Source organism: Pleurodeles waltl, chromosome 6 (genome assembly GCF_031143425.1).
Source record: "Pleurodeles waltl isolate 20211129_DDA chromosome 6, aPleWal1.hap1.20221129, whole genome shotgun sequence".
Classification (NCBI taxonomy): Eukaryota; Metazoa; Chordata; class Amphibia; order Caudata; family Salamandridae; genus Pleurodeles; species Pleurodeles waltl.
The window spans coordinates 1,169,225,247-1,169,249,754 of NC_090445.1; the positions used below are offsets into that span (position 1 = coordinate 1,169,225,247).

The following is a 24,508-nucleotide window of genomic DNA, read 5'->3' on the forward strand; positions in this document are numbered from 1 at the left end:
GCTTCTCTGCAGAGAAGGTACGACCCTACTCCTCCCTGTTTGTTTATGTACCACATCGTGGTAGTATTGTCCGTCAGGACCTGTACCGACTGACCACGAAGGGAAGGGAGGAAGGCCTTGAGAGCCAGACGTACAGCCCATAACTCTAACAGATTGATATGAAACATCTGCTCCTCTGGAGACCAAAGGCCTTTGATCTCCAGATCCCCCAGATGAGCTCCCCACCCTAGAGTGGAAGCATCCGTTATGGCCGTGGCCACTGGTGGCGACTGCGCGAACGGCTTTCCTTGTGAAAGATTGTTGCTCGCAATCCACCACTTCAAGTCCACAGCAGCATCTCTGGAGATCTTGACAGCACCTTCTAGATCTCCTTTGTGTTGCGACCACTGCCTTCGGAGGCACCACTGAAGAGCCCTCATGTGCCAGCGAGCATGCGTGACCAACAGAATGCAGGAGGCAAACAGACCGAGCAGACGAAGGACCTTGAGGACTGGAACTACCGCTCCATTTCGAAACATTGGAACCAATTCCTGAATATCCTGAATCCGCTGAGGCGGAGGAAAGGCTCGACTCAATGTTGTATCCAGTACTGACCCTATGAACAGGAGGCGCTGAGAGGGCTCCAGGTGAGATTTGGGCTCGTTCACCGAAAAACCCAGGTCGAACAACAACTGAGTCGTTGACTGCAGATGATGCGACACAAGCTTCGGCGACTTGGCTTTGATCAACCAGTCGTCCAAGTAAGGGAATACTGCTATCCCCTTCCTTCTGAGCTCTGCCGCAACCACCGACATCACCTTCGTGAAGACTTGAGGTGCTGAAGTAAGACCAAACGGAAGGACCGCAAACTGATAGTGCTGCGATCCCACCATAAACCGGAGATACTTCCTGTGTGACTTGAGTATCGGGATATGAAAGTAAGCATCCTGCAGGTCGACAGACACCATCCAATCTTCCTTGTTCAACGCCCAAAGCACCTGAGCTAGGGTCAGCATCTTGAACTTTTCCTGTTTGAGGAACCAATTCAAGATCCTCAGGTCCAGGATTGGTCTCAACCGACCATCCTTCTTGGGAATCAGGAAATACCTTGAGTAACAACCTCGACCCCTTTCCTGCTCTGGGACCAACTCTACCGCGCCCTTTGAAAGGAGGACTTGTACCTCCTGTTCTAGCAACAGGAGGTGTTCTTCTGAACAATAAGATGGGCGGGGCGGGAACTCCAGAAAGGGAACGGTGTAGCCTTTTCCCACAATACTGAGAACCCAAGTGTCCGTTGTAATAGTCTTCCACTTGCGGAGAAAATGCTGTAATCTTCCCCCTACAGGAGAGGAGTGAGTGGGAAATGGTGGAAGCCTAAGGCTGCTTTCCCTGCTGCACCCCTCCAGAGGACGAGGAAGAGGCAGAGTGCTGCTGAGAGGCTCCTCTGGTGCGGGCCCTCCCTCTCCCTCTAAAAGATCTATAGGGATGGGAAGAGGCAGGTTGCTGGAATCTCCCCCGAAAGGAAGAGGAGGAAGAGCCACGCCCAAATCCCCGAAACCTCCTGAAATCCTGGAAGAGGCAGAGGAAGAAGGAGCTTGGAGTCCTAGCGATTTGGCTGTGGCCCTGCTCTCCTTAAAACGTTCCAAGGCCGAATCTGCCTTGGCGCCAAACAGCTTGTCCCCATCAAAAGGGAGATCCAATAGGGTTGACTGCACATCTGCAGAAAACCACGAATTACGGAGCCAGGCCTGTCTCCTTGCCACCACAGTCGTGCCCATTGCTCTGGCCACCAAGTCGGTCGTATCCAGCCCAGCCTGAATAATCTGGGTCGCAGCAGCCTGGGCATCTGAAACAACATCCAAAAGACCCTGGGGAAGCTCCGTAAATGATGAGGAAATGTCCTCCATAAGAGCATGAACATATCTCCCCAGGATACAAGTTGCGTTGGTGGCCTTCAACGCCAGACTGCAGGACGAAAAGATTTTCTTGGACTGCGCATCCAGTTTCTTCGAGTCTCTGCCCCCAGGCACCGTCGGGAAAGAACCAGGCGCTGATTTGGATGAACAGGAGGCCTGCACCACCAAGCTCTCCGGTGTAGGGTGCCTAGAAAGAAAGCCAGGGTCAGTTGGTGCAGCTCGAAACCTCCTGGCTACGGCTCTATGAACCGCTGGGGAGCGTCATTAAAGGGAAATAGAGGCTCTGCCGCAGCTGAGGCCGGATGAAGCACCTCTGTCAGAAGGTTCTGTTTTGTCTCTGCCACCGGCAAAGGCAGGTCCAGAAAACTAGCTGCCTTCCGTACCACTGCGTGAAAGGAAGCAGCCTCCTCCGTGTATTCCCCTGGAGACGAAAGATCCCACTCAGGGGAAGTGTCCAGCCCACTGGCTGTATCTAGACCATGCAGTCCATCAACCGAGTCCTCTAGTTCTCCTTCTTCCAGGACTCGTTGGTACTCCTGCTCCTCTAATAAACGGAGAGCACGTCTCCTCGAATGAAGCCTCTGCTCGAAACGCGGAGTCGACAATGCCTCCGCCGAAGCCGAAGATCGGCGCCGATCTTCAGAAGCCACCGACGCCGCGTCCGGCGCCACAGGTAACTTCGGCGCCGATGAAAGAGCACTCGGAGCGGATGGACCCACCGGAGTCACAGGACGAAATCCCGACGTCGACGGGATGGAAATCTCCGGGGCCAATCCCTCCGAAGCCACCGGAGCGGCCACCGGCGCCGAGCCCACGTTCCCAAAAGGGAGAAAGGGCATAAAGGGTGCCGGCCGTAGAGGCGCAGGATCACCCAATGAAAAGGCCAAAGGGCCAGCCGGAGCACCCCCTGGAGCCATCTGTTGGAAGATGGTATACATCGCATTTAGGAATGCGGTACTATCGGCTCCAGGGGTGGGAAAAGCCGGATACTGGGGTGCCTGTATCGAAGGCGACCCCGACGCCGGCCTCGACGTCTGCGACGCCGGGGACAACACCAGAGGCTGCACCACTTCAATCACCGACGCCTGTCCAGGTGAAGTCGGTGACGCCGGAGAGGGCAACGGCGTCGATGGATGCGGCGTGACCGTGGGACTGACCTCCCAAGTCCTCCGGCGCCGATCCGAAGACCTGGAACGAGTCTCCTTGCTCGAATGGCGCCGTGATTCTCTACGGCGCCGGGAGTCTCGATGACGCCGATGCCTTGGCGAAGAAGACTTCTTATGATGTTTTTCTTTCTTCGACTTCGCCATAAACAACTTCACCTCACGTTCCTTGAGGGCCTTTGGATTCATGTGCTGACATGAATCGCAAGTCGAGACGTCGTGGTCGGAGCTTAAACACCAAAGACAGTCGGAGTGAGGATCCGTAACTGACATCTTGCCCCCACACTCACGACAAGGCTTAAAACCCGACTTTCTCTGCGACATTATTACTGCAGCGAAGGACTACGCAGCAAAAAATACACTGTAACCACGAAAGTAACAGTTGCTCCCTCGAAGATAACCGTTTCGAATGCACGGAAAAAAGGGAACTGACGTCGGCATGTCGTCGAGGACCTCTTATTGCCTGTATGACGTCAGACGGCGTCGCGTGGGCTAGAGTGACGTCCTCGTCGACGTGCAGAGACTAGGAAGAAGATTTCCGTCGAATGCTGGCGCCATGGGAGTATTCATTAGGTGAGGAATCCACAGGTAGTTGTATCCATCAGAATTCTAAGGTTTTGTGTGTGTAAATTGTGAACCTATATATAACATGCCTGTAACCTGTGTTTTTTTTAAAGTGAATTTATAAGGTTTCTTTAATTATTTTTCCTAACTATAACACCTCTGTAAACTTTGGTCTTTTCAGTGAATATCTATGTTTTCTTTTTTTAACGTAAAGTAATATTTAATTAGCATAATCCAATGCGGCCAACCCTCCCTCCTGTATGCAGTCAACCCCATGCTGTGGGTCTATGAGTGGGTATGTGAGTGGCTATATGGGTGTATGACGGGGTGTGTGTGGTTGCATTGGTGTGTAAGTGTATGATTAGGTATGTGAGTGGCTGTGTGGGTTTGTAAATGTGTGTGAGTGGTTGTGTGGGTGTATAAGTGTGTGTTTGAGAGGGTGTATGAGTGGCTGCGTGGGTCTGTGACTGGGTGTGGCAGTGGTTTGTGGGTCTGCGAGTGGCTGTGTGGGTTTATGAGTGGCTATACAAGTGTTTCTTTGGGTCTGTGAATGGGTGTGTGAGTGGCTGTTTGGGTGTGGCCAGGGGGGCACACATCTCCCTTACCTGGGATGATTTTGGCACCCAGGGACCCTATCCCTCAGAGCCCGCGACTTTTTTTTTTTTTTTAGGTGGGTGGTAAGTACCCCTTCGCCCCGGGCTAGATTTTGCCTCCGGGAACCCATCTCCCGGGAACCGGACACATTGTAAATGGGGAGCAGGCACACATATTTCTGGACCTGGGAACTCCACCTACCAGAGCCACCATATTAAGAATGGGGTGGGGGGGCTTGTGGCCCCACACCCCTGGGCGATTTTGGCTCCGAGACCCCATCTACCAGGGCCTGGCTACATTATGAACTGGGAAGGGGACATGCAGCCCCCCTCCCTGAACCAAAATGGGCTCGGGGACCCCATTCCCCAGGCCATGGCCATTAAAGGGTGGGTGCCCTGAAGCCCATCCAAGGCACCCACTATATGATTGTTGGGGGCTGCGGGGGGAGCCCCATAGCCCCAACAACCCCAGCCAGATCACCGCCTCCAGTGGGAGCCGGCATTGCCTCCATGCGCCGGAACCAGCAAAAAAGGCGGTCAGGAGCAATTCTTTCATCTGTTTCCCTGTCTGCTTCAGGGCAGGCAGGAAAACAGATGAAAAGCCTGCTCCAAGCGGGCAGGAGCATTTTACAATGTGCTCTACAAATGAATACCCCTTATTCCAATTGTGAACCACTCTAAAAGCATCCATCAAAAGGAGGGTTGAGTGACAAAAATAATTACGTAAGGACGCTGGAAACGAAAACCTTCTCCCTTTGGAAGACTTCAAAACAGCGGTTCAAGCTCTTGTGTTATTGAAATTAGTTGATGGTAGAGCTACTCTTGTGGGCCTCCTGAAAACCACACATGCACCGCTGAAGGCTACTCTGAATGCTGCAGCTAGGCTCATCACTGGATCAAAAAAAGGTTATCAGGTCACCCTGAACCTCCAATCACTGAAATGGCTACCCTATGAGGCTAGAATCCATTTCAAAATTGCATGTATGACCCATAAAGTGCTGCACCACTATACACCCACTTACCTGACCCAGAAATTGACCGTATGGGATGGAAACAGATCTTTCAGAAGCACAAGCTCCCTACTACTTAAGCCACAGAAATTAAACAAAAAGAAAACCTACAACCGATTATTCTCTGGAATTGCCCTCAAAATTTGGAACTCTCTCCCTCCCAAGATCAGATGCAACCCATCCACAACCATCTTCAGGAAAGAAGTAAAACTTCTACAATCCAACAAGTTCACCTCACACTGAGGACATACCTCCCTCTCCCATTAGTAACCCTTTCCTGCATGTTTGTCATTGTTTCTTATCACTCCTAAGCCCACACCCTCAGATCTGTGTTGTTTTCTTACATTTCATAGCCACATACACACAGTTTTGACACCTATCGGACTTTGCTCATGCCAGTACGTATGACTGACTATGTCTTCTTATCTCTCCTCTTATAATTTGCTTATGTAACTATTGTCTTCATGACTTATACTATGTTTTCTATACTGCCTACCGTTTTGTATCATAACTTCCTTTGCTATCCTTGTAAAGCGCTCTGTCACCCAAAAAGGGTCTTGTTTCCGCTATATAAAACTCTAAATAAATTAAATAAATAAATTAAATAAACTAGGGAGGTAATTCATCTTGAAATGGTTTGCTTCCTGGCAGACTTGCCACTCCTAGTCCATTTATATCCTATTAAGAGACTATCGCCACTTCTTAAATCCTTAGACCTCAAGAGATAATGAGTACTACTTTTCTAACTCCTTCAACAGATTAGAAAAGTGAAATACAAGTATTCTCGATAAACTTCGACAGATCAAACTCAGTCAAACGTTTAAGTAGACTAAAGTGATTTACTCATAAAGTAATTGCATCTTTAGAAAAGTTAAAGCAGGTGATCCTTAAAATGCCTGTAATTCAGGTTCCGGCAAGCAAAAAGGCTACTGTACACAAAATACTTAAACTGACAAGAATGAAATGAACTAAGGGGTTCAACGTGGTGCATCAAAAGAAGAGTGAGAACTAGACCAAAAACCATATGATGGTCTCACAAAGGGAACAGAAGGAAACCTGTTTTGACAGCCTTTTCAAAACTGTAAATCAATGAGAGATTAAATAATGTCAGGTGAAAATAAACAAGTAGAAAGTGTTTGCACATAGATTTTTACAGTGCTTCTACATGGACCCGTTTCTGCCAGGCCAAATGAAAATAGAAGGATATGCACCATCTTTGCTTGTAAAGGATCCAAATCCTTCTGACAACACTATACTTCAAGATCAATTACAATAGCAATAGGTCTGCCTTGAATTTGAAAAGTACTTCCTCAGTCATTGGTGAGTTTAGCCATTCAATACATCATTATAAACTAATTCTGACATTCATCCTTGCAATCAGGCATTTATTCATCTATCCACTGACACATTCTTGCATTCACCCACAGACAAAAAAAAACAAACATAAAAGTTCAACAAGCATATGCAAGATGAATCAGAAGAATAAAAGTAGAAAAAAGAAAACAGCATGTTTACAATAAAGAACAAAATTAAACCTAGCAGAATGTTTTGCTATGCTATTGTATGTGGTGTACCACTGTTCTAAAGTTCCTACATGGCAGCCACATTTAGAAGCAACATGACAGCTATCTTAGAACAATAAACAATGGTACATTATAGACCAATGCTTCCCAAAGATTTTAGAACCACAACTTAATTTTTAGAAAAAAAACTTTTGCCAACCTACCTAGATATAATGGACAGGGAGGTGGGGGCAATTTTGAAATGTAAAGCAATTGTTTGTAAGTGCCACGCCCATGATCATGCCGATTGTTATTAGAGTGTGGTCAAGATATTGATCTGCTAATAAAAGTGTCAGATGGTAAACTGCACTGGCGCTGGAATACTTTTCAGAGTGTGACATTGGAGTGTGGCAGCCGTTCACTAAAATCACAAGGCAAACTTAGATTCCCGAGATGCAGATGTTGCCAAACATAGATTCCTGAAATGTAGATGTAGATTCCGGAGATGTAGATGAAGATGTAGACAGGCACAAGCTTGATTCATTGGCATGGAATGGAGGGAAATTCATCCCAGGCTAGGACCCCAGCTTCTCCAAGATCGGGGCAGGCTTAGAGGGACGATGAATCACAGTACTCTTTGGACATGATCTCTTTTTTTTAAGCACCCAATTATAAGAAGATCGTTGTTAGCAATTCTTGTTCCTTCGCCAAAGAATAGTCTTCTGATGGAGATCTGGATCTAAATTTCCCAGAAATCATAAACAGCTCCATCCCCTGCACTTTGATGGCATTACAGTGCACCAAGCAACAAAGCTCACACAACGCTGCATCACGAGCTTCCACTAAGCACCAAATAATGTAACCCTTCAGTAACATTTGACGGTGACATTTGGTTCAATTACTGATGCCCGAGGACTAAAGGAGAAATAAGCATAAAGTTTATTCCTTGTCATTATTGTAACAAACCCTGGCATTGGAAGAGGGAGTGTAGAAATAACCCTAATTGAAATAAGTGGTGTTGGAAAAATTCAAGGTGTGAATCTAATGCAGATTCAAAATATTTCAGTTCAGTTTCTAGCTGAGCGAATGCAGACACCAAATTTTGTACTTGCCGCAGTCTTGGAGGTAAACCAGAATAGACCATTTGTAGAAGGAGAGGTAAATGGCCACCGAGTGTTGTTTCTCATCAACACAGGAACAACCCCAATCCACTGTTAGGACAGTGGCAGTCCCAGATCCACCCCTCTCGTGAAAGAAGATCCAAGCTGTAAGTGTTACAAATCAGCAAAAACTAACCCTGTTTCAAAGAAACGTCTCCTGAAGAAAAAGGATCATTTGAGGAAGATCATCAGTTTGTTGTGTGCGACTCAAGACTTATGAATCTATTAAGACGCAATTGTTTGTACAAGTTAAACTGCACAATTGTCTACACACCAGACAGTGTGGAATTGCAAATACATAATGAAAATGTTGAAATCAAAATGAACAGGAGACAGCTGTTTGATTTATCTCCCGATTTACGGGATACTGTAAAATCATAAGTATGGAATTTTTCAGGAAGGGACAAAGGATTAATCAATGGTATAGAACCAGTCCAAATAATAAAACAGAAAGCAGTGTTTCTGATAAAAAAACACCATATAATCTCATACCTGAAAGAGTGGCTGGAATCACTCTGGTGATTGAGATAATGTTAAAACAAGTAATTTTGACAGAAACTATTGAAAGTCTATGAAATTTGCCCAGTATGGGTTTAGGTAAGCCCAACAGCAAATACAGAACTGTACAGGATCTTCTGAGAACACCACCATATAGTCTCATACCTTAAAGAGTGGCTTGAATGACTCTGGTGATTGAGGAAACGTTAAAACAAAGAATCTTGAGAGAAATTGCTGGAAGTCCTTGCAATTTTCCCATTATGGGTTTACATAAGCCCAATAGCAAATACAGAATTGTACAGGATCTTCAAAAAAAGTTACAGTATAAATGTTCCATGTTGACCCACGGTACTGAACCCAGCTACAATACTATTTCCGATTCCCTGTGATGCTAAATGGTTCACTGTTGTGGGTCTTTTCCAGGCCTCAGTCAGTTCCTGTTCTCCTCTGTATTCAGAGCCAGAGTTTTGGGATGTGTCGAGTTCCACAAGGGTATAAAGAAAACCCCTTGATCTTTCATCAGATCTTGATAAAGAATCTTGAGACTTTGAATATGCCTTGTATCTCAGTTTTTGTGCAATACATTGATGACCTATATGTGCGTCAAGTACACAAAAACTTGTAGAAGGTACACAGTTGTTCTATTGAATCATTTGGCTGAGAATGAACATAAAGTGTCCCCCAGCAAGTTGCAATACTGCTAAAAAGAGGGCCCGTATTTAGGGCATATAATTGAAAAAGGAATGAGAAAGATGTCACAAGAGAATCACAATATTTTTCAGAATGAAACCACTAAAAAAACAGAGGGAGGTCAAAATGTTTCTAGGAATGGTGGGCTGCTGTAGACAGGAGATACCCAACTTTTCCCGCCAAGCATTTACTGAGGCTGATGCAAAAGTTTCACTATTTTCTGCAGTGAGAGAGTGCTTACTCAATTGCACACAGTCTCTCGAAGACCTGTAGCATATTTTTAAACTACTTTTGATCTTATTGCTGCAGGACTGCCAGGCTGCATCAAAACAGCTGCAGTAGTTGGTGTCAGTATTGAGAGAAGTGAGAGCATAGTTAAGGGATATCCTCTTATGTGACGGTGCCGCTTTATGTCAAGATGTTGCTCACTCGTACTAGGACCCATTATTTGACAAACAGCAGACTTACAAAATGTAAACTATTTTTTCTTGCAGCTCAAATTATTATGTTAAAAAGATGTCAAACTCTCAATCCGGCTACATTGTTACCATTGTCTGAAAATGAAATTGATGGGGAAGAGGTTGAACATGACTGTATTGAAGTTATGGATCTATGCACCAAGCCAAGACCAGACATTAAGGGTGACCCCCTTTATGAGCCAGACTACGTAATCACTGGATGGCTCATGTCTGAGAGACAATGAGGGGACTTTGAGAGCGGCTTATGCTGTTTGTTCAATTCCGGAAGTAGTGGATCCCTCCTGCCTATGAGGTATTACCTCTACACAAGTGCCAGAACTGATCACCCTTAAACGCGCCTGCTATCCTTCAGCTCAGTTGCAAGTTAATATATTTACAGTTAGCCAGTATGGCTTTGGAGTGGTCCATGGACAGTTTGGACACAAAGGGGATTCATTACTTCATCTGGATCACCGAACCGGAATGGGGAACATGTGATGAGATCTTTGGACGCATTACAATTGCCACAAGAAATTACAGTAGTTAAATGTGCAGGCCATGATATGTGACTGATGGAAACAGGTATGTGACTGAAGTTGCTCAGGATTGTGCAAGTGTGGCATGCACCTTTAACTGAGAATATACAAATGAATCTTAAGATGACATCACCTCATCAGTCAGTAGCTGATACATGGAAAGAAATCAAGCGCTTGCAAGAAGAAGTTTCAGAGGCAGAACAGCAAGGATGAGTCAGAGTTGGAAATGACTATGACATTTGGGTTTCAGCTGATGGAAGACCGGTGTTATCAGATAGTTATTATTTCGGTTGACACAGCGTTTTCATGGCACTTTGCAGATCAGAAAGGGAAGCAGTGGTAAGATTATTCATGCAGAACTGGTTTAATCCCTGATTCAGAGTTTTAGCTGAAGAATTATGTCATATATTCGTGTCATGTCAGCACATGAATGTAGGCAGAAGAACTCCAGTACCACTGAGCCACAGAGGAAGATCAGGAGGACCCTTTACCGAATGCCATTGGATTTTATTAGAATGCCTGTTTGTAACAGGTTGAGATTTATCCTGGTTTTAGTGTACGCTTTCTTCCAATGGGTGGAAGCGTACCCAACACGGAGAAATGACAGTCTCACGGTTGCCAAACTACAGTGAACTTATATGGAGGTTCTGATTTCCAATTTATATGAAGTCAGACCGAAAGTCATTTTAACAATGAGGTTGTTAGAATGCTATGTGTGGCACTTCAAGTAAAACAAAAACTGCTTTGTAGCTACCGACCAGAAGCTTCAGGAGCAACTTAATGGCATGCTGAAATCACGATTGGCCAAAGTCTGTGCATCTGCTTCTCTGAAATGGCCAGATGCTTTGCTATTAGTATTGATAAGTCTCCAAACGTTCCTGATAGAAGGACAGGATTATTTTTACATAAAATACTTACGGGACGTGCTATGCGACTGCCTGTGGGGACTTGAAGTCTCGGAGGGCCTGTCCAGAAATTAACTAGAGAAGAAGCAGTTATTCCTGAAGTATATTAGCTGGTGTGCAAGATGCAAAATCCCAGTTGCCTTTGGAGAGTGTTTGCTATTTAGCTTTATTGTTCCTAAAATTTATCATGTAAATAGCATAGATACTCTAACAATGAGTACATTTCACAGACATACATGCAGTTCCAAGGATGGGACACAATTAGTGGGGGCTATTTTGGGGCAATCATTCCTCCAGTAGGAGTAGTTCTAAATTACAAGAAAATCAGAAAGCTTTCTACCGTAGTAGACAAGTTGGCTACTAGTACATCTGCTACTCTATTAGCAGTTAACATAGAGTTAGTAGCCATTAGATTAATCGTTTAACAAGATTTCTAAGCTTTAGATATATTGCTGCAGAGAATGGCGGAGTCTGTAAGATGTTACAGGCTCAACACTGATGTTACTTCCCACCTGATAGAAAAAAACTGCAAAGAACATTTCTGACCTAAAATCTGAATTAGAAACTTTTGAGACATCTAGTGTGTTAGAAACTTTAGGCAAAGGAGCTTCTGCTATAAACCACTGGCTTGGAACTATGGGAAATAGATTCTTAAGGGCCGTACTAAAACATATATTGATTGTTGGCATTTGCTTAATATGCTTATATGCTTTGTACAAAGGATTTAGATGTTACCCAACAAAAAGAAAACTAAAGAAGCAGAAAGACAAAAGAGAGAGGAAAAAGAACTGGAAGAAAGAAAGAATAAGGCATACAAGAAGCTGAAAGAAGTGAAAACTTGAAAAGGTAAATTTGATGACTGCAAAGAAGTAAGGTGCACCTTAGAGATTAACTTGTGATACAATTGTGATGGCTGTACTAGCCAATAGAAGGTGGAGGAGGTTGCTGGAGCGATTTTCCATATTTTTCTTAAACAAAAACACATTTAACTGAGAAACTGCAACAAAAAGTCTATGCAAATATAACCAGCATATAATAAATGCAGATCCTGACTTGGTCCCTTCATACACACACGCCCTTTTCATGCAAAACACCAGCCCTTCCCTCTTCTTACTCCTAACAGATCCCTTTCCATCACCATCAACCCTATACTTAACCCTCTCTCACATCATCTACCAACAACACCCTCCTTCTTTTTTTTTTTAACCAAAAACACACAACCAAACAATCCTTACACTCCTCTTCACCACACACATTACCACTTCCTCCTATCAAATCTAATGCAAATACTTAAAATCCCTGTCCATCCACTCTCACACACCACATACACTCTCCTCCAACTCATATCACCACCCCATTTCCCATTCAACTTCATTTTCATTCATCAACAGTACTTTACATACAGGTCCTTCACAGAAATTAACTACATCAATATCTCATCTCATTCCTCCACAGAAAAAAAACATAATACACACTCCAGCAGATCAAAATGTAGCACACTCAATTTCATATTACATTCCATCACAAAATAGAAACAAACACCAACTCCCACCATCATGTCTACACTAATAATACACCTCCTAAACCAACTTCATTCCCAAATTTCCTATGCCTACCAAAAGCTACCAAAAACACCCTACACAACAACACTCAATCACCAGCCTCTTATCTATTGCACAATGTAGAGCCTTGAAAAATGACCCACATGCTCCACCACTACCAACCCCAACCCATACACCTTCTACCCTAACCAGTCATAAACTAAACAAATAACATGCCACTCTCCACAACTTGCATCTCCTTGTCTATTACACAAGACTGCTCAACAAAAACAAGCATTTGCAATGCAATAGGTCTCACATTTGTGAAAGTAAGAGCTATTAGTTTTGAAAATTGCATAATTTTTACTTTTTTGTTTGCAGTGGAGTGATGATATGTGCATAGCACATTTACTGTTGAAATGTGCACGAATCAGGGAAAGGATGCAGTACCACAGGCTGTCACTAAGTGTCCTTTGGGTCCTCTTTTGGCCACTTCAGGTACTGGACCCTGCATTGCTGAATTCCACACATCCCAATAACTTCAGGCGCCGTGCTGGAAAATGAAGCGTGGCGCCCGTTTTGAGTAAAGATTTGCGCTGTGCATTCAGGTTATGAGGGTGGGGAGACAAGAGTAACATGCTGGCAGAAAAAAAGTAATTAAGCAACAACATCCTGGAAAAAGCAGACACTCGGAGAATGCAAGATTGAGTAAAGCATGTGAAATGTAAGCAGGACAACATGGCTACATTAACGCTTTTACACTTCTAATATGCTGGCTGAAAAAAACCTGCAACATTTACTGTTGTAATGTGCACGAAGAAAGGAAAGGGTGCAGTACCATAGGTTGTCACAAGGTGTCCCTTGGGACCTCTTTTGGCCACATAGGGTACTATGCTACAGTGATGCCAACACAGAAAAAACGTGTTTATTTTCCATTGGAATTTAACCACCAAGGGCCAGATGTAGTAAAGAAGCATTTTGCGAGTTGCAAATAGCGAGTCTTAGCGACTCGCTATTTGCAACTCGCAAAATGTAATGCAGAACGGTGTCTCAGACACCGTCTGCGAGTCGGTATGGGGTCGCAATAACCCACCTCATTAATATTAATGAGGTGGGTCGCAAATTGCGGCCCCATACCGACTATGGGCACTCGCAAACATGGAGGCCTGCTGTAGTCAGCAGACCTCCGTGTTCGTGACTGCTTTAAATAAAGCAGTTTCTTTTTTTTTAAGTGTAGCCCGTTTTCCTTAAAGGAAAACGAGCTGCACTTAAAAAAAAAAAACGAAACCTTTAGTTTCGGTATTTTTTCAGGGCAGGGAGTGGTCCCTTGGACCACTCCCTGCCCTGAAAAAATGTTTTTGGGTCCATTCACAAACTGGAAGGGGTCCCATGGGGACCCCTTCCAATTTGCGAGTGGGTTACCATCCACTTGAAGTGGATGGTAACTGCAACACCATTTGCGACCGCATATGCGGTCGCAAATGGTATTGCATACCACTAGGAATCGCAAATAGGAAGGGAACACCCCTTCCTATTTGCGATTCTGAAATGCATTTTGCGAGTCGGTCCGACTCGCAGAATGCATTTCTGCATAGGAAAATGCGATTTGCAACTCGCAAACGGCAGTTTTTGCCGTTTGCGAGTTGCAAATCCTTTCCTACATCTGGCCCCAAGTGCTTTACTTTGTAAAAATGCACTGTTCCTGAAACTGTTAAATCCTAAAAAGATTATAACTAGTAGAGTTTATCTGCAAAACGCAAAAAAATAAAATACAAACAGAGAGTGTTAAAAAAGCAATTCAGACTGAAACATACATACAACACAAGCGGGAAGTTCTAAGAACAATAACATGAGTTTTGAAACAATAGACAGCCTACTGCAAAGAATGGCAGTGTGACTGGTACCACAGTACCAGATGGCGACTTCGGGTGGAGGCGCAGTTTTTGCAAGTGTAATATCATTTTAAAAGCACCTGCTGTTGGCGTTTCTTGCGACCAGCTATTTTCAGGCAACAATACAAATGTCAACTTAACTTTGTGATTATTGTCCTTTCTGGAGAGAGGCCGGAACTCCGTCTAGTGGAAGTTTTGGCTCTACCGGAAGCAGATAAAAATCTGTACAGAAGATGATTACTGTGTCGGAACCGATTCAACGTGAGCACCGACCAAATAGGAATTCCATCAATATAAGCACATAATGCCAGAGAAGATAAAACGTTCCAAAACCAATAATAAAAATGTGTGAATTGCATATTTAAACAAAATTAACAATACAAGTAAAATATGACTCAGCATTTGTAATCCTATGCAAAAGCAAACAGTCATAAAAGGAAATGGCTGAAAAAAACATGGCACGTTTACCGTCCTAATGTGCACAGTTCAGGGAAAGGGTGCACAGGCTGTCCCTAGGTGTCCCTTGGGACCTCTTTTGGCCACATAAGGTACTACACCCTGTACTGCTGTATTCCACACATCCCTAATAACTTTCAGGTGCAGTGCTGAAAAATGTAGCGCAGCACCCATTTTGAGAAATGTTTTACGCTTTGCAATCAGATTAGGACGGAGGTGAGACCAGAGTAATATGCTGTTTTAATAAAAACATAAGTACAAGGTCACGCTATATGCAACTTCACGTAGTCATGTAAAGCACTCTTCCGATTGAGTTTGCACTATATGAAACTTCACGTCCTCATGTAAAGCGTTCAGACACCACAAAGAAACAGCGGCATGTCAAAAACAAGTAAGAGGAAGAAACAACATACAGCCACACGGTGTGAAACGCCAAGGCAAAAGACAAAAATAGACACCTGCACTAAGCTGCATGGACAATCGTGCAATAATCTATGTAACAGGGTCAGTCTACAAGGCGGTAACAAAGCAGCCTCAAGGCAGAACAAACGTGAGGCATTTACCTACGAAATAAAAGGAATTATGAAAGGCAGGCCAAGGAACAAATTAAAGTGATGGTCGTGAGATGGGTGTGGTTAAGGCCCACAGATGTAGATTACAAGATGTTGAGAGACAGTGCTTGCGCACTGCCTAGGCTCAACCTAAGAAAGTAGCCTACCAACTCACTTTCAACCAGTATCTCCACCAAGTACACACACAGACCCAACAAAATGCCTTGTAAGCCTTCTGGACGATGACTACAATATAGATAAAAAACACTACTGTTATCCAGATACCGTTAATATCAACAATAATAATACATCTGCTACATGTTGAAAGAATACTATTTTACAAAACAAAGCCAGACCACCACCAAAACACAATCTCTAGACTGCCTACAATAAATGCTAGTTCACTCCCTAAAAACAAGGACCACATCTACGACCTTCTCACTGACACACAACGTAAATACTCTCATAACTGAATCATGGTTAGAAAATGAGAGGGCTTGAGTGTTACATGAAGCCGTTCCTCCTGACTAGCAAACTGTCACACAAAATCACAATGGCGAAAGAGTAGGTGGACTAGTTGTTATATTCAAGGAAACAATAAATCTCACTAAAGCTGACGACATATCCAAGCAAAGCTGTGAGGCCCTCATTACCAGATGCAACTCTATACTGACTTCCTCCTGTAACGCCCTCCTTCTTTATAGAGCACCACTTAGCAATGCAACATTCCTAGACACATTTCTAGACACAGTTTCAAACCTTATGACACTACACTTTAACCTATGTATCCTTGGTGACCTAAATAAATGGTTTGACAAGCCCAGCAGGTCTCATCCAAGAAGTATCATCAATGGCCTGAACACACTGAACCTGCATCAGATCATCCACAGACTCACACACACCGCTGGACACATTCTAAATGCAATTTTTGCAAATCCAGAACTAGCTACCTTTCCAAAGATTACTCCAGTCACATGGTATGACCACCATCTTGTAGCTTTCGAACACAAAACACCACAAATCACTACACATAAGGTCACTGTACATGCAATCATATATCAACTGTGGAACAAACTCAATTTTGAATACTTCGAAACAAAACTAACATCCAACACAGATCTTAACACAATAAGCCCATTTCAAAAACTTTATGAGTGGCTCCAGGAAGCTTTTGATATCTTAGTGCCACTAAAAACAACAAAACAGGACAAAAGAAAACACGCACCTTGGATGAACGCAGAACAAAAAAAAGGCAAAAAAACGAATTGCAAAGCTGCAATGCTCCTGGCTCAAAACAAATAACAATCAAGACAAACTCCACCTACAGAAACTTAACCGAATATACAAGTCAACAATCATGAAAGCTATAAAAAAGTATTGTTCAAATCAAAATGCAAAATGTGCAAATAAAGAATTTTACAAAATTCTCACTGAGTTTCCTAAACCTAAAAGCACAGAAGAACTCATCCCATTTCCCTTTCTCATCAAAACCGCACTTCACAAAACCAGGGGTCCCTCAAGGCTCTAACATCTCACCCATGCTTTTTAACCTCAATATAAAGTTATTACTGGCAATGATCAAAGCATTTCAGCTCACATGTATAACTATGCAGATGACACACAAATACTTCTTAAACTAGAAAGCTCCAACAACAATTGAAACTCAAACTTTTTCAGTTGCCTCAGAGCTGCTATCAGTGGATGAAATAGAGCCATCTCAAATTGAATGCATCCAAAGCTGAAATACTCACATGCGGCACATGGGATAATTATGACCCATTCTACACCTGGCCTGATGACCCAGAACCACCTCCTAAAGTATCCAAGGAAGTATAAAATCTTGGGATTACCATGGACTTTGAGCTTTTAATGAACGCCCAAGTAGATATGTGCGTAAGATCGGGCTTCATTTCTATGAAAAGTCTGTGACGCATCTTCCCCCACCTAGGATTTCCACACAAGGTTCAAGTTGCTATAGCTCTTGTACTGTCTAAACTCGATTAAGCCAATGGCTTCTACCATGGATCATCTTCATCAACTATAAAAAGATTACAACAAATTCAGAACTCTGTTGCCAGACTACTTCTACAAGTGTAGCCACAATCCCACACCTACCTTGAGGGCCCTACATTGGCTACTGGTTGCCAGAAGTTCCACCTTCAAGCTTTTTTGTATCACCCACAAAGCAATACTGGGAACAGGACTACTTTTAATCAAGAATAAAATCACCAAATACATACAACAAAGGAAACTCTATTTCAGATTGGCATCTTGCCTCAAAACCCCAGCATACAACAAAAACACCATGGGTGGTACATCTTTCTCTGTTCGAGCAGCCAAACTAAGGAATTCTTTAGCCCCAAACATTAGATTCACAGATAACTATCTTACCTTCAGAAGACTGCTCAAGAGTTGGCTCTTTCCTACATCACCATCATACTCAAACAAATGTTCAGCAGATGGCTGTGCATGTAAACATATATAATTTGATCATATGTATTTAAATATGTGTATTGCTTTCTACAAATATGTAACTACTTATGGTTTCTATATATAGATATATTTATAGGTATGCTTAACAAATGTAGTTATTACTTATGGTTAAATATATATATTATTTATGCTTAAAATGTATATAGGTCACTGCACAGTTTGCATAAGTTATTTGAGTATATGCTTATGTGTCTCTGCTTTTTACTTTAACTCTAACAAGGCATGATAAGTTGTATAAGCTGACTGATTAGATGCTTTTGGGTCTCTGTTTTATTTGATCTATCAGAATGTCTAAATACAATCATAATTGTATCTATGAGTGATTCACTATTGGAATATCAATAAAAATGAATAAATAAAAAAAAAATACAGAACATTAAAACAAAATAAAATATGAATACATATATAAACTTTCAAGTGTTGCTACATAAAATTAGTTTATGTTTCTAACTATTTCTCCATACATGCAGGTATCTGACGTTGTAGAATACAACTTTATACATCTTTATTATTATCCATATACATGTATGGTAGTAGTTATGTATCTATATATTTATTACTCCTACTATAGAAATCTAAAAGGCCTTCAACTTTCTTTAATGCACTAATCTATATTTCATGCTATACCTCTCTCAATATATCCTCTACCTCCACTCTGACTCCTCCCAAAGATCATAGTGGTACTATGATCCACCCTAATAACCCTTTCTATACTCTTCCTTCCTCTGTCCCTCTTTCGACTCATCCCAAAACTCATTTTACTACTGTGATCTCCCAAATAACACTTTTGAGACTCTTTCCTCTTCTATCCCTCCTTTATCCTACTGAATTCACCACTCAAATGAACAACATATTTTCACTAATCCATTTTGGGCTTTGGAGTAGCGTGCTACAGACTGAAAAGCGATTCAATGCCTCGCCATGGTTAGTGAGCACTATAGAAATACAATTAAAAACTTTGTAGTAGATAATCATACTTTGGAGTTGCAAGCACAGGAATAAAGTAACATAATGTACTGTCTTAAGTTAGCCTAACTACTGATGCCATATACACAGCGATTTATATATTAGCATTGAGATCCCTGTTTTCCTAGTTGAACTATTGTTTTGCAAGAGAAGTTTCTGTAACTCACTGCAGATCTTGTAACTTTCCAGAAGCATTCCGTTAGTTAGTGAATAGGCATTTGTTATGTATTAGCTGATAGTGAGGTTCTCACGGGAGGAGAGGAGATAGCAGGAAATAGGAATCATGGGTAGTAGAACTGTCTGAAACACGAGATGTGAACAAAGTATCTTTTCAAGGACTTATTTCTGTGGTCTATTGTGAAGACATGAGAAATTAGGGAGTTTACTGGCTCCCAGGAGTTTGTTGAAATTCTATTGGATGTTGAGAATGGGGAATGTATCAAATGTTTTGACCTGAACTTTAGTAAATTTATACTAGCGTGTGTTACTAGAGTAGGGGCTCAGACTCTCTCTCTCTCTGCACTCTGGCTTCTCACACTGGATAGCACTCTGGGCTCTTTTACTGGGATCCTAAAGATGTCTTCTGATTTATAGTTGAGAATACTTTCCAGCTTGACAATTATTTTGCTTAAGTGCAAAGACTTCATGCTTTTTCATTTCATTATCTGATCGGAACTCTGTATTGGGCTTGAATTGACATATTTTTCCTTGACTAATTATGAAATTGCCATCCTTATTCTTGATTTAGATTAAGTAAATTCAATTATCTAACACGCTTCCTGTATCATATCTATTTATTTGTCATCTTCACCATTTTGGTATTGTAATAATAATACCTAAATACCAATATTCAATGAGTAAAACAAACTGAATTTTATCAGAATTGTTAATAAAACCCTTCAACTCGCACGAAGGCCCTCATTACGAGTCTGGTGGTTCTAGGACTGCCACCAATGCAGCGGTCAGACAGCCACATTAAAACCTGGCAAAAGCGCAACGGTCCGACCACCGGCACTGCCACTTTTTTGCCGGCCGATGTCCTGGCGGTGCCGGTGATCTTAATCCACCAGGGCAGCACGCAAGCAGTGCTACCCTGGGGGTTACGACTCCTGTGTCTGCCAGCTTTGCAATGTCGGTCCCGCCGTCATGCAAAGGCGGGCATAGACGGGGTGCCGGGGCCCCATGGGCAGCCCCATCGCGCTTTTGAAAATCATGACAGTTGCTGTGGCACCAGACGCACCACAACATTGCCCTCAGTATGATTACGAGCCAACGTCAATATTGTGGGTAGTTTCCTGCTGACCCAGTGGGAAACTCATGATAGGGCCAGGAGATGGAAAGACCGTACTGGTAATCTTCCGACCTAACAAGTTTGGCGGGCAGCCTCCACCGACCGCCACACCCGTAATATCGTAAATGGACTCTTGCTCTAGGCAATACTGCTGGTTTAAGGTTGACAGTACTTATGTCTGTAGGTGACTAGGCTAATCCTAAAACAAGTCGCAACGTCGTCCCAACCCTCCCAGGTCACAAGCAGTACCTCACCAAAAACCCAAACAGTGAAAGTTGATTTGTAGTAGCCTTTACACATGGACTCAAGAGTGCGACATCTCAGGGAGGTCGTGGTTAAATGGAGCTTATCCTTTTCTTACATGAATAACATGTCTCAATCCAACACAGGCAATGAAGGAGATGCAGTAACGTTTCAATAGGTTTCATTATCAAGACTGTAATCTACGATAAGTTGCATAGGCTGCAATGATTAAGAACGATGCAAGAAACAGAATGGTAAAAACAAAAGTCATGAATACAAAGACCTTCACCATCTTGCAAATATCATGGAATATGTATTAGATATAAAGTAGGCCCTAATACCATAGCATGATGAACCTAAACTCTAACCTGAAGAGAGTTAGGTGTGTTAAACCTAATCTGCCAATACCATGTCCACGAGAAGAGCCCCCCAACCCTCATTACCTTGGAATGAGGTCTCTAAATCAGACTCCATGGGGACACACAGACTAGGTCAGCATCAAGGCGACATGTAGAGTAGATAGCGTCAACGGCATCTGGTAGGAATGCCTCTGATTATCTTGTCTGTGTGAGATGTATTGATACAGATCTGGTAGGACCTCTAACGCAGGTATGTTCCCAAACAATAGATAAGAAGGCACGCTTGAGGCGGCAATTATATAAACAATTCTCTGAAAAGGTACATTTTGTTACTGGCACACGAAAGTGGAGAAGTACATAACGTGAATACCTACTTATATCATTTATCTTTAACGCTGATAGTGACGCCTTTACAGAATGGCACTGATATCGTGAAACTAAAACATCTTCCTAACTATAAACATGGCAGTCATCTTGGGATAAATAATTAAATAAATGTGCTAAAACAGAGCGAGCTAAGTAGGTTAAATGTCACTGGGTGACAGGGGCACAGGCCTCAAGCCAAAGGTTAAGCTAAACTCCTGATTCCCATTAAAACTAAATAGGATCCACTACAACCTCCCCATTGCCGGAACAAGTATGATGCAAAACTAATGACGCCGGAGAAAGCGAATGAACCCAAGCTAAAATGCTCTGGACTAAAACAAGCTAAAAACATATTAAAATATAACTAAAACCTAATTAAAACTTGCTTAAAATAGCTATAAAAAATCCAAAGAAATAATATCGACCATGACAAGCACAGCAGGGCAAAGTTAAAGGCAATATTGGCAAACTTGAAAACCTTAGAATAGGCCAATGGTCAAATTAATGTAATTGGAGTCATGATCCTGAAGAATGTCTTCAAAGCCAACAAAGGGAAAGGCATTTAAGAAAGAAGCCACATCATCATATGTTAGATCGATGACAGGATTGGCAGATGGATCTACAGAGCAGTAGTGCGCAGTAGTCTCAGTTGTAAGGTCTCTCGCAGTAGAAGCACAGACCAAAGTGCTCCAACTCTCTTATCTGAGCTCTAAATGGAAGTCACTGTTCATGATGTTGGATTGCTCCTTTTAATTTCTTGTTGTTGATGGACAAAAGGTCCATATGACCAGTGGGGTTGGTTATTTAATGATTAAACCTGAAAAATAGACACAAAGATCTCTGCGCTGTCAACAGCACCCCTCTACCCTCATTGTTGGCACTTTTCAACCAGCAAAACAATTTCTGATTATTAAAGGGGTTTGACAGTCAACCCATTGGAATGGCCACTCAGCTCCCGTTTTTTATGTCAGTAATGGAAAGAGTAATGGAAAGAGCTTACCTACAATATTTGCAATGCAAATAAAAGAGCGGGTCGCTGTTGGAGACGAGCTTTACTTTGCTTTTAGTTTGCAAACATTTATATACGTATTTATTAGCAGTTCTTATAGCAATGTAAAATAATGCAAACTTTACAGTGTTACTAATAACAAACATTACAAAATGTCATTACAATTAAGGCAAATTTACTCCCATAGCCCAATAAATGCAAATCTAAAACCAGGTAGTCACACAGAAGTAAACTACATTAATAGAAAACAGTAAAGCCAATATGATTCATACAGTCGGCAGTCTACTGTTCAGAGCAAACAACTAATATATTAAAAATGGTTTTGTTTAATGTTCATAGCAAGTATTGCTGTACTTTGTCCATGGTTTTAATCAAGCTCCGAATGAGCTGTGGGATGATACTTTTCTATCGAATGAGCGGTGGGCCGTGACCTTTCTGTGCTAAAACTGCATCTTTGCATTTCTTGATACCCAAACATCTGAAGACAAGATTTAAAATAGTTCTACGAAAATAAAATGGACTAGACTACAGCAAATGCATAAATTGTGAATCAGTAATTCAGCCAGGTTACAACCAATATGGTCAGTTAATTTCCTCTAGTAATAACAAAAGACAAAATTGAGTCTTACAAATTTACATTTCTGCGACTGATTAAAAACATGTGACAAAACAAGACTCAAAAATTAGGTATGGTTTCACAAGATCGAAATCCAAAATCATAAATTTACATTGGGAGGATATTATAAAGTACCATTGCACAGATTCAAAATAGAGCATACGGTGGCGAGAACTGAGTGTCCACATCAACAAAAGTAAAACAATATTTACACAAACTGGTGCTGGTTAGGTCACATATTGTAACAATGCATTACAAAGGCTAGGAATATGATGACAAGTGAATAATAAAAAAAAGGCCCACAAATCTGAAATTCAACAGTCTCTCCTTTGACTTGGTGAAAGAATGTTTGATTTTCTGTTACAATAACATTCAACTTCAAAACAATGTCTAAAATGCCTTTGTAAAGCAACAGGATGATCTTGTGCATAGAGAGCTTTACCTGCAGAGAAGTCTTCATCATCATCCTCATCCTGGTAGGCCTGCTCTCTGATGGGGTTCTTCCTGTAAATACGTCCTTCAATGGCAATCAGAGTGGGCCGCAGAACCTCCATGAATTTCTGTTGTCACGGGGCCAACAACCACTCTGAGTGAAAGAGCAGAACAGTAAATACATTTGATAAAGCAAATTTTCTCATTTTGCCAATTAAACACAATTAAATGTATTTGAGGCATTGCTAGAGTGCTAACATTCATCCCCAGAGGGATATCAAAGCACTAATATTGCCTTTAAAAAACTGCCTCATTCAACAAGAAAACTGGGGAAGGAACGGGTAGACAGAGGAGGTCCATCAGTCTAGGAAAAGCCATGTTTTCAGCTAAACTTAATAAGGTGAATATCTCAAAAAGTAGATTCCAGTGGGCTGGGGCCAGACAGGTAAAAAGACAGCTTCCAGCTCTTGCTCTGTTGATGTGTTTTGTTTTCGCTAGGGCTAGATTTATAGATCTTAGATTTCTGGTGGGTTGACAGAATTCTAACTTTCGTCTGAGAATCAAGGGACCAGAGTCATGAAGAGCCCTGTGGGCATGGTAGAAAAGCTTACATTTTGCTCTCTGTCATATAGGTACCCAATGCAGGGTTTTTAAACAGCCAGATGTAGAGCTGTATCTGTCGTAGTTGCAGGTGAGTTTCACACCTGCTTTTTGGATCACCTGCAAATGGTTAAACAGATAATCGGCCATATAAAGAGCATTTCCATAAACCAATCTACTGGCAATTAACACTGGGATCACAGTACTGCGCCAATCGAGCAGGAAATGCGACTCATGGAAAGAACTGTGTAAACCACAAGATGTAACTAGTATAACAATTCAAGGACTCAATTCTGTGCTCCACTGTGAGGACATGGGAAACTAGGGAGTTTACCTGCTCACAGAGTTTGCTGAGGATCGATTGGTTGTTAGGAACGGGAAATGCCAGATTTGCTGCAAATAATGTTTTGGTAGAGTTGTATTAGTGCTTTGCTTAGTTGAGTCAGAATGAGGAGCACAGAACCCATCAGAGCCCCTCCTTTTCTCACTCAAAGACTAGGTACGCCTGTTGATTTATAGCGAGAATACTTTCCAGCTTCTGCTAATTTCTAATGCATAAGTGCAAAGGCTTCATGCCTATGCATTTTCGTTCACTCATCAGAACACTTCATTTGGGTTTCTTAAACTGACACATTACCTTGCTTATTGAAGAAACTGCTTTCTTATTCTTAAATCGCTATTAATTTAGATTAGGGATGTCCTTTACAGAACCCACTTGC

At 42.3% G+C, this 24,508-nt stretch overlaps 1 protein-coding gene across 3 annotated transcripts in view; it reads right to left on the reverse strand.

Annotated features, from left to right (window-relative positions):
* The window catches only part of ASCC1 (activating signal cointegrator 1 complex subunit 1), a 725,998-nt gene that overhangs the window by 552,042 nt on the left and 149,448 nt on the right, over positions 1 to 24,508 (reverse strand). For all 3 annotated transcript variants that reach the window (XM_069240384.1, XM_069240385.1, XM_069240386.1), the window contains one exon: positions 23,200 to 23,343. In XM_069240384.1, the coding sequence (XP_069096485.1) occupies positions 23,200 to 23,311 (112 nt within the window). In that variant the 5' untranslated portion in view covers positions 23,312 to 23,343. The remainder of the gene's footprint in view (positions 1 to 23,199; positions 23,344 to 24,508) is intronic.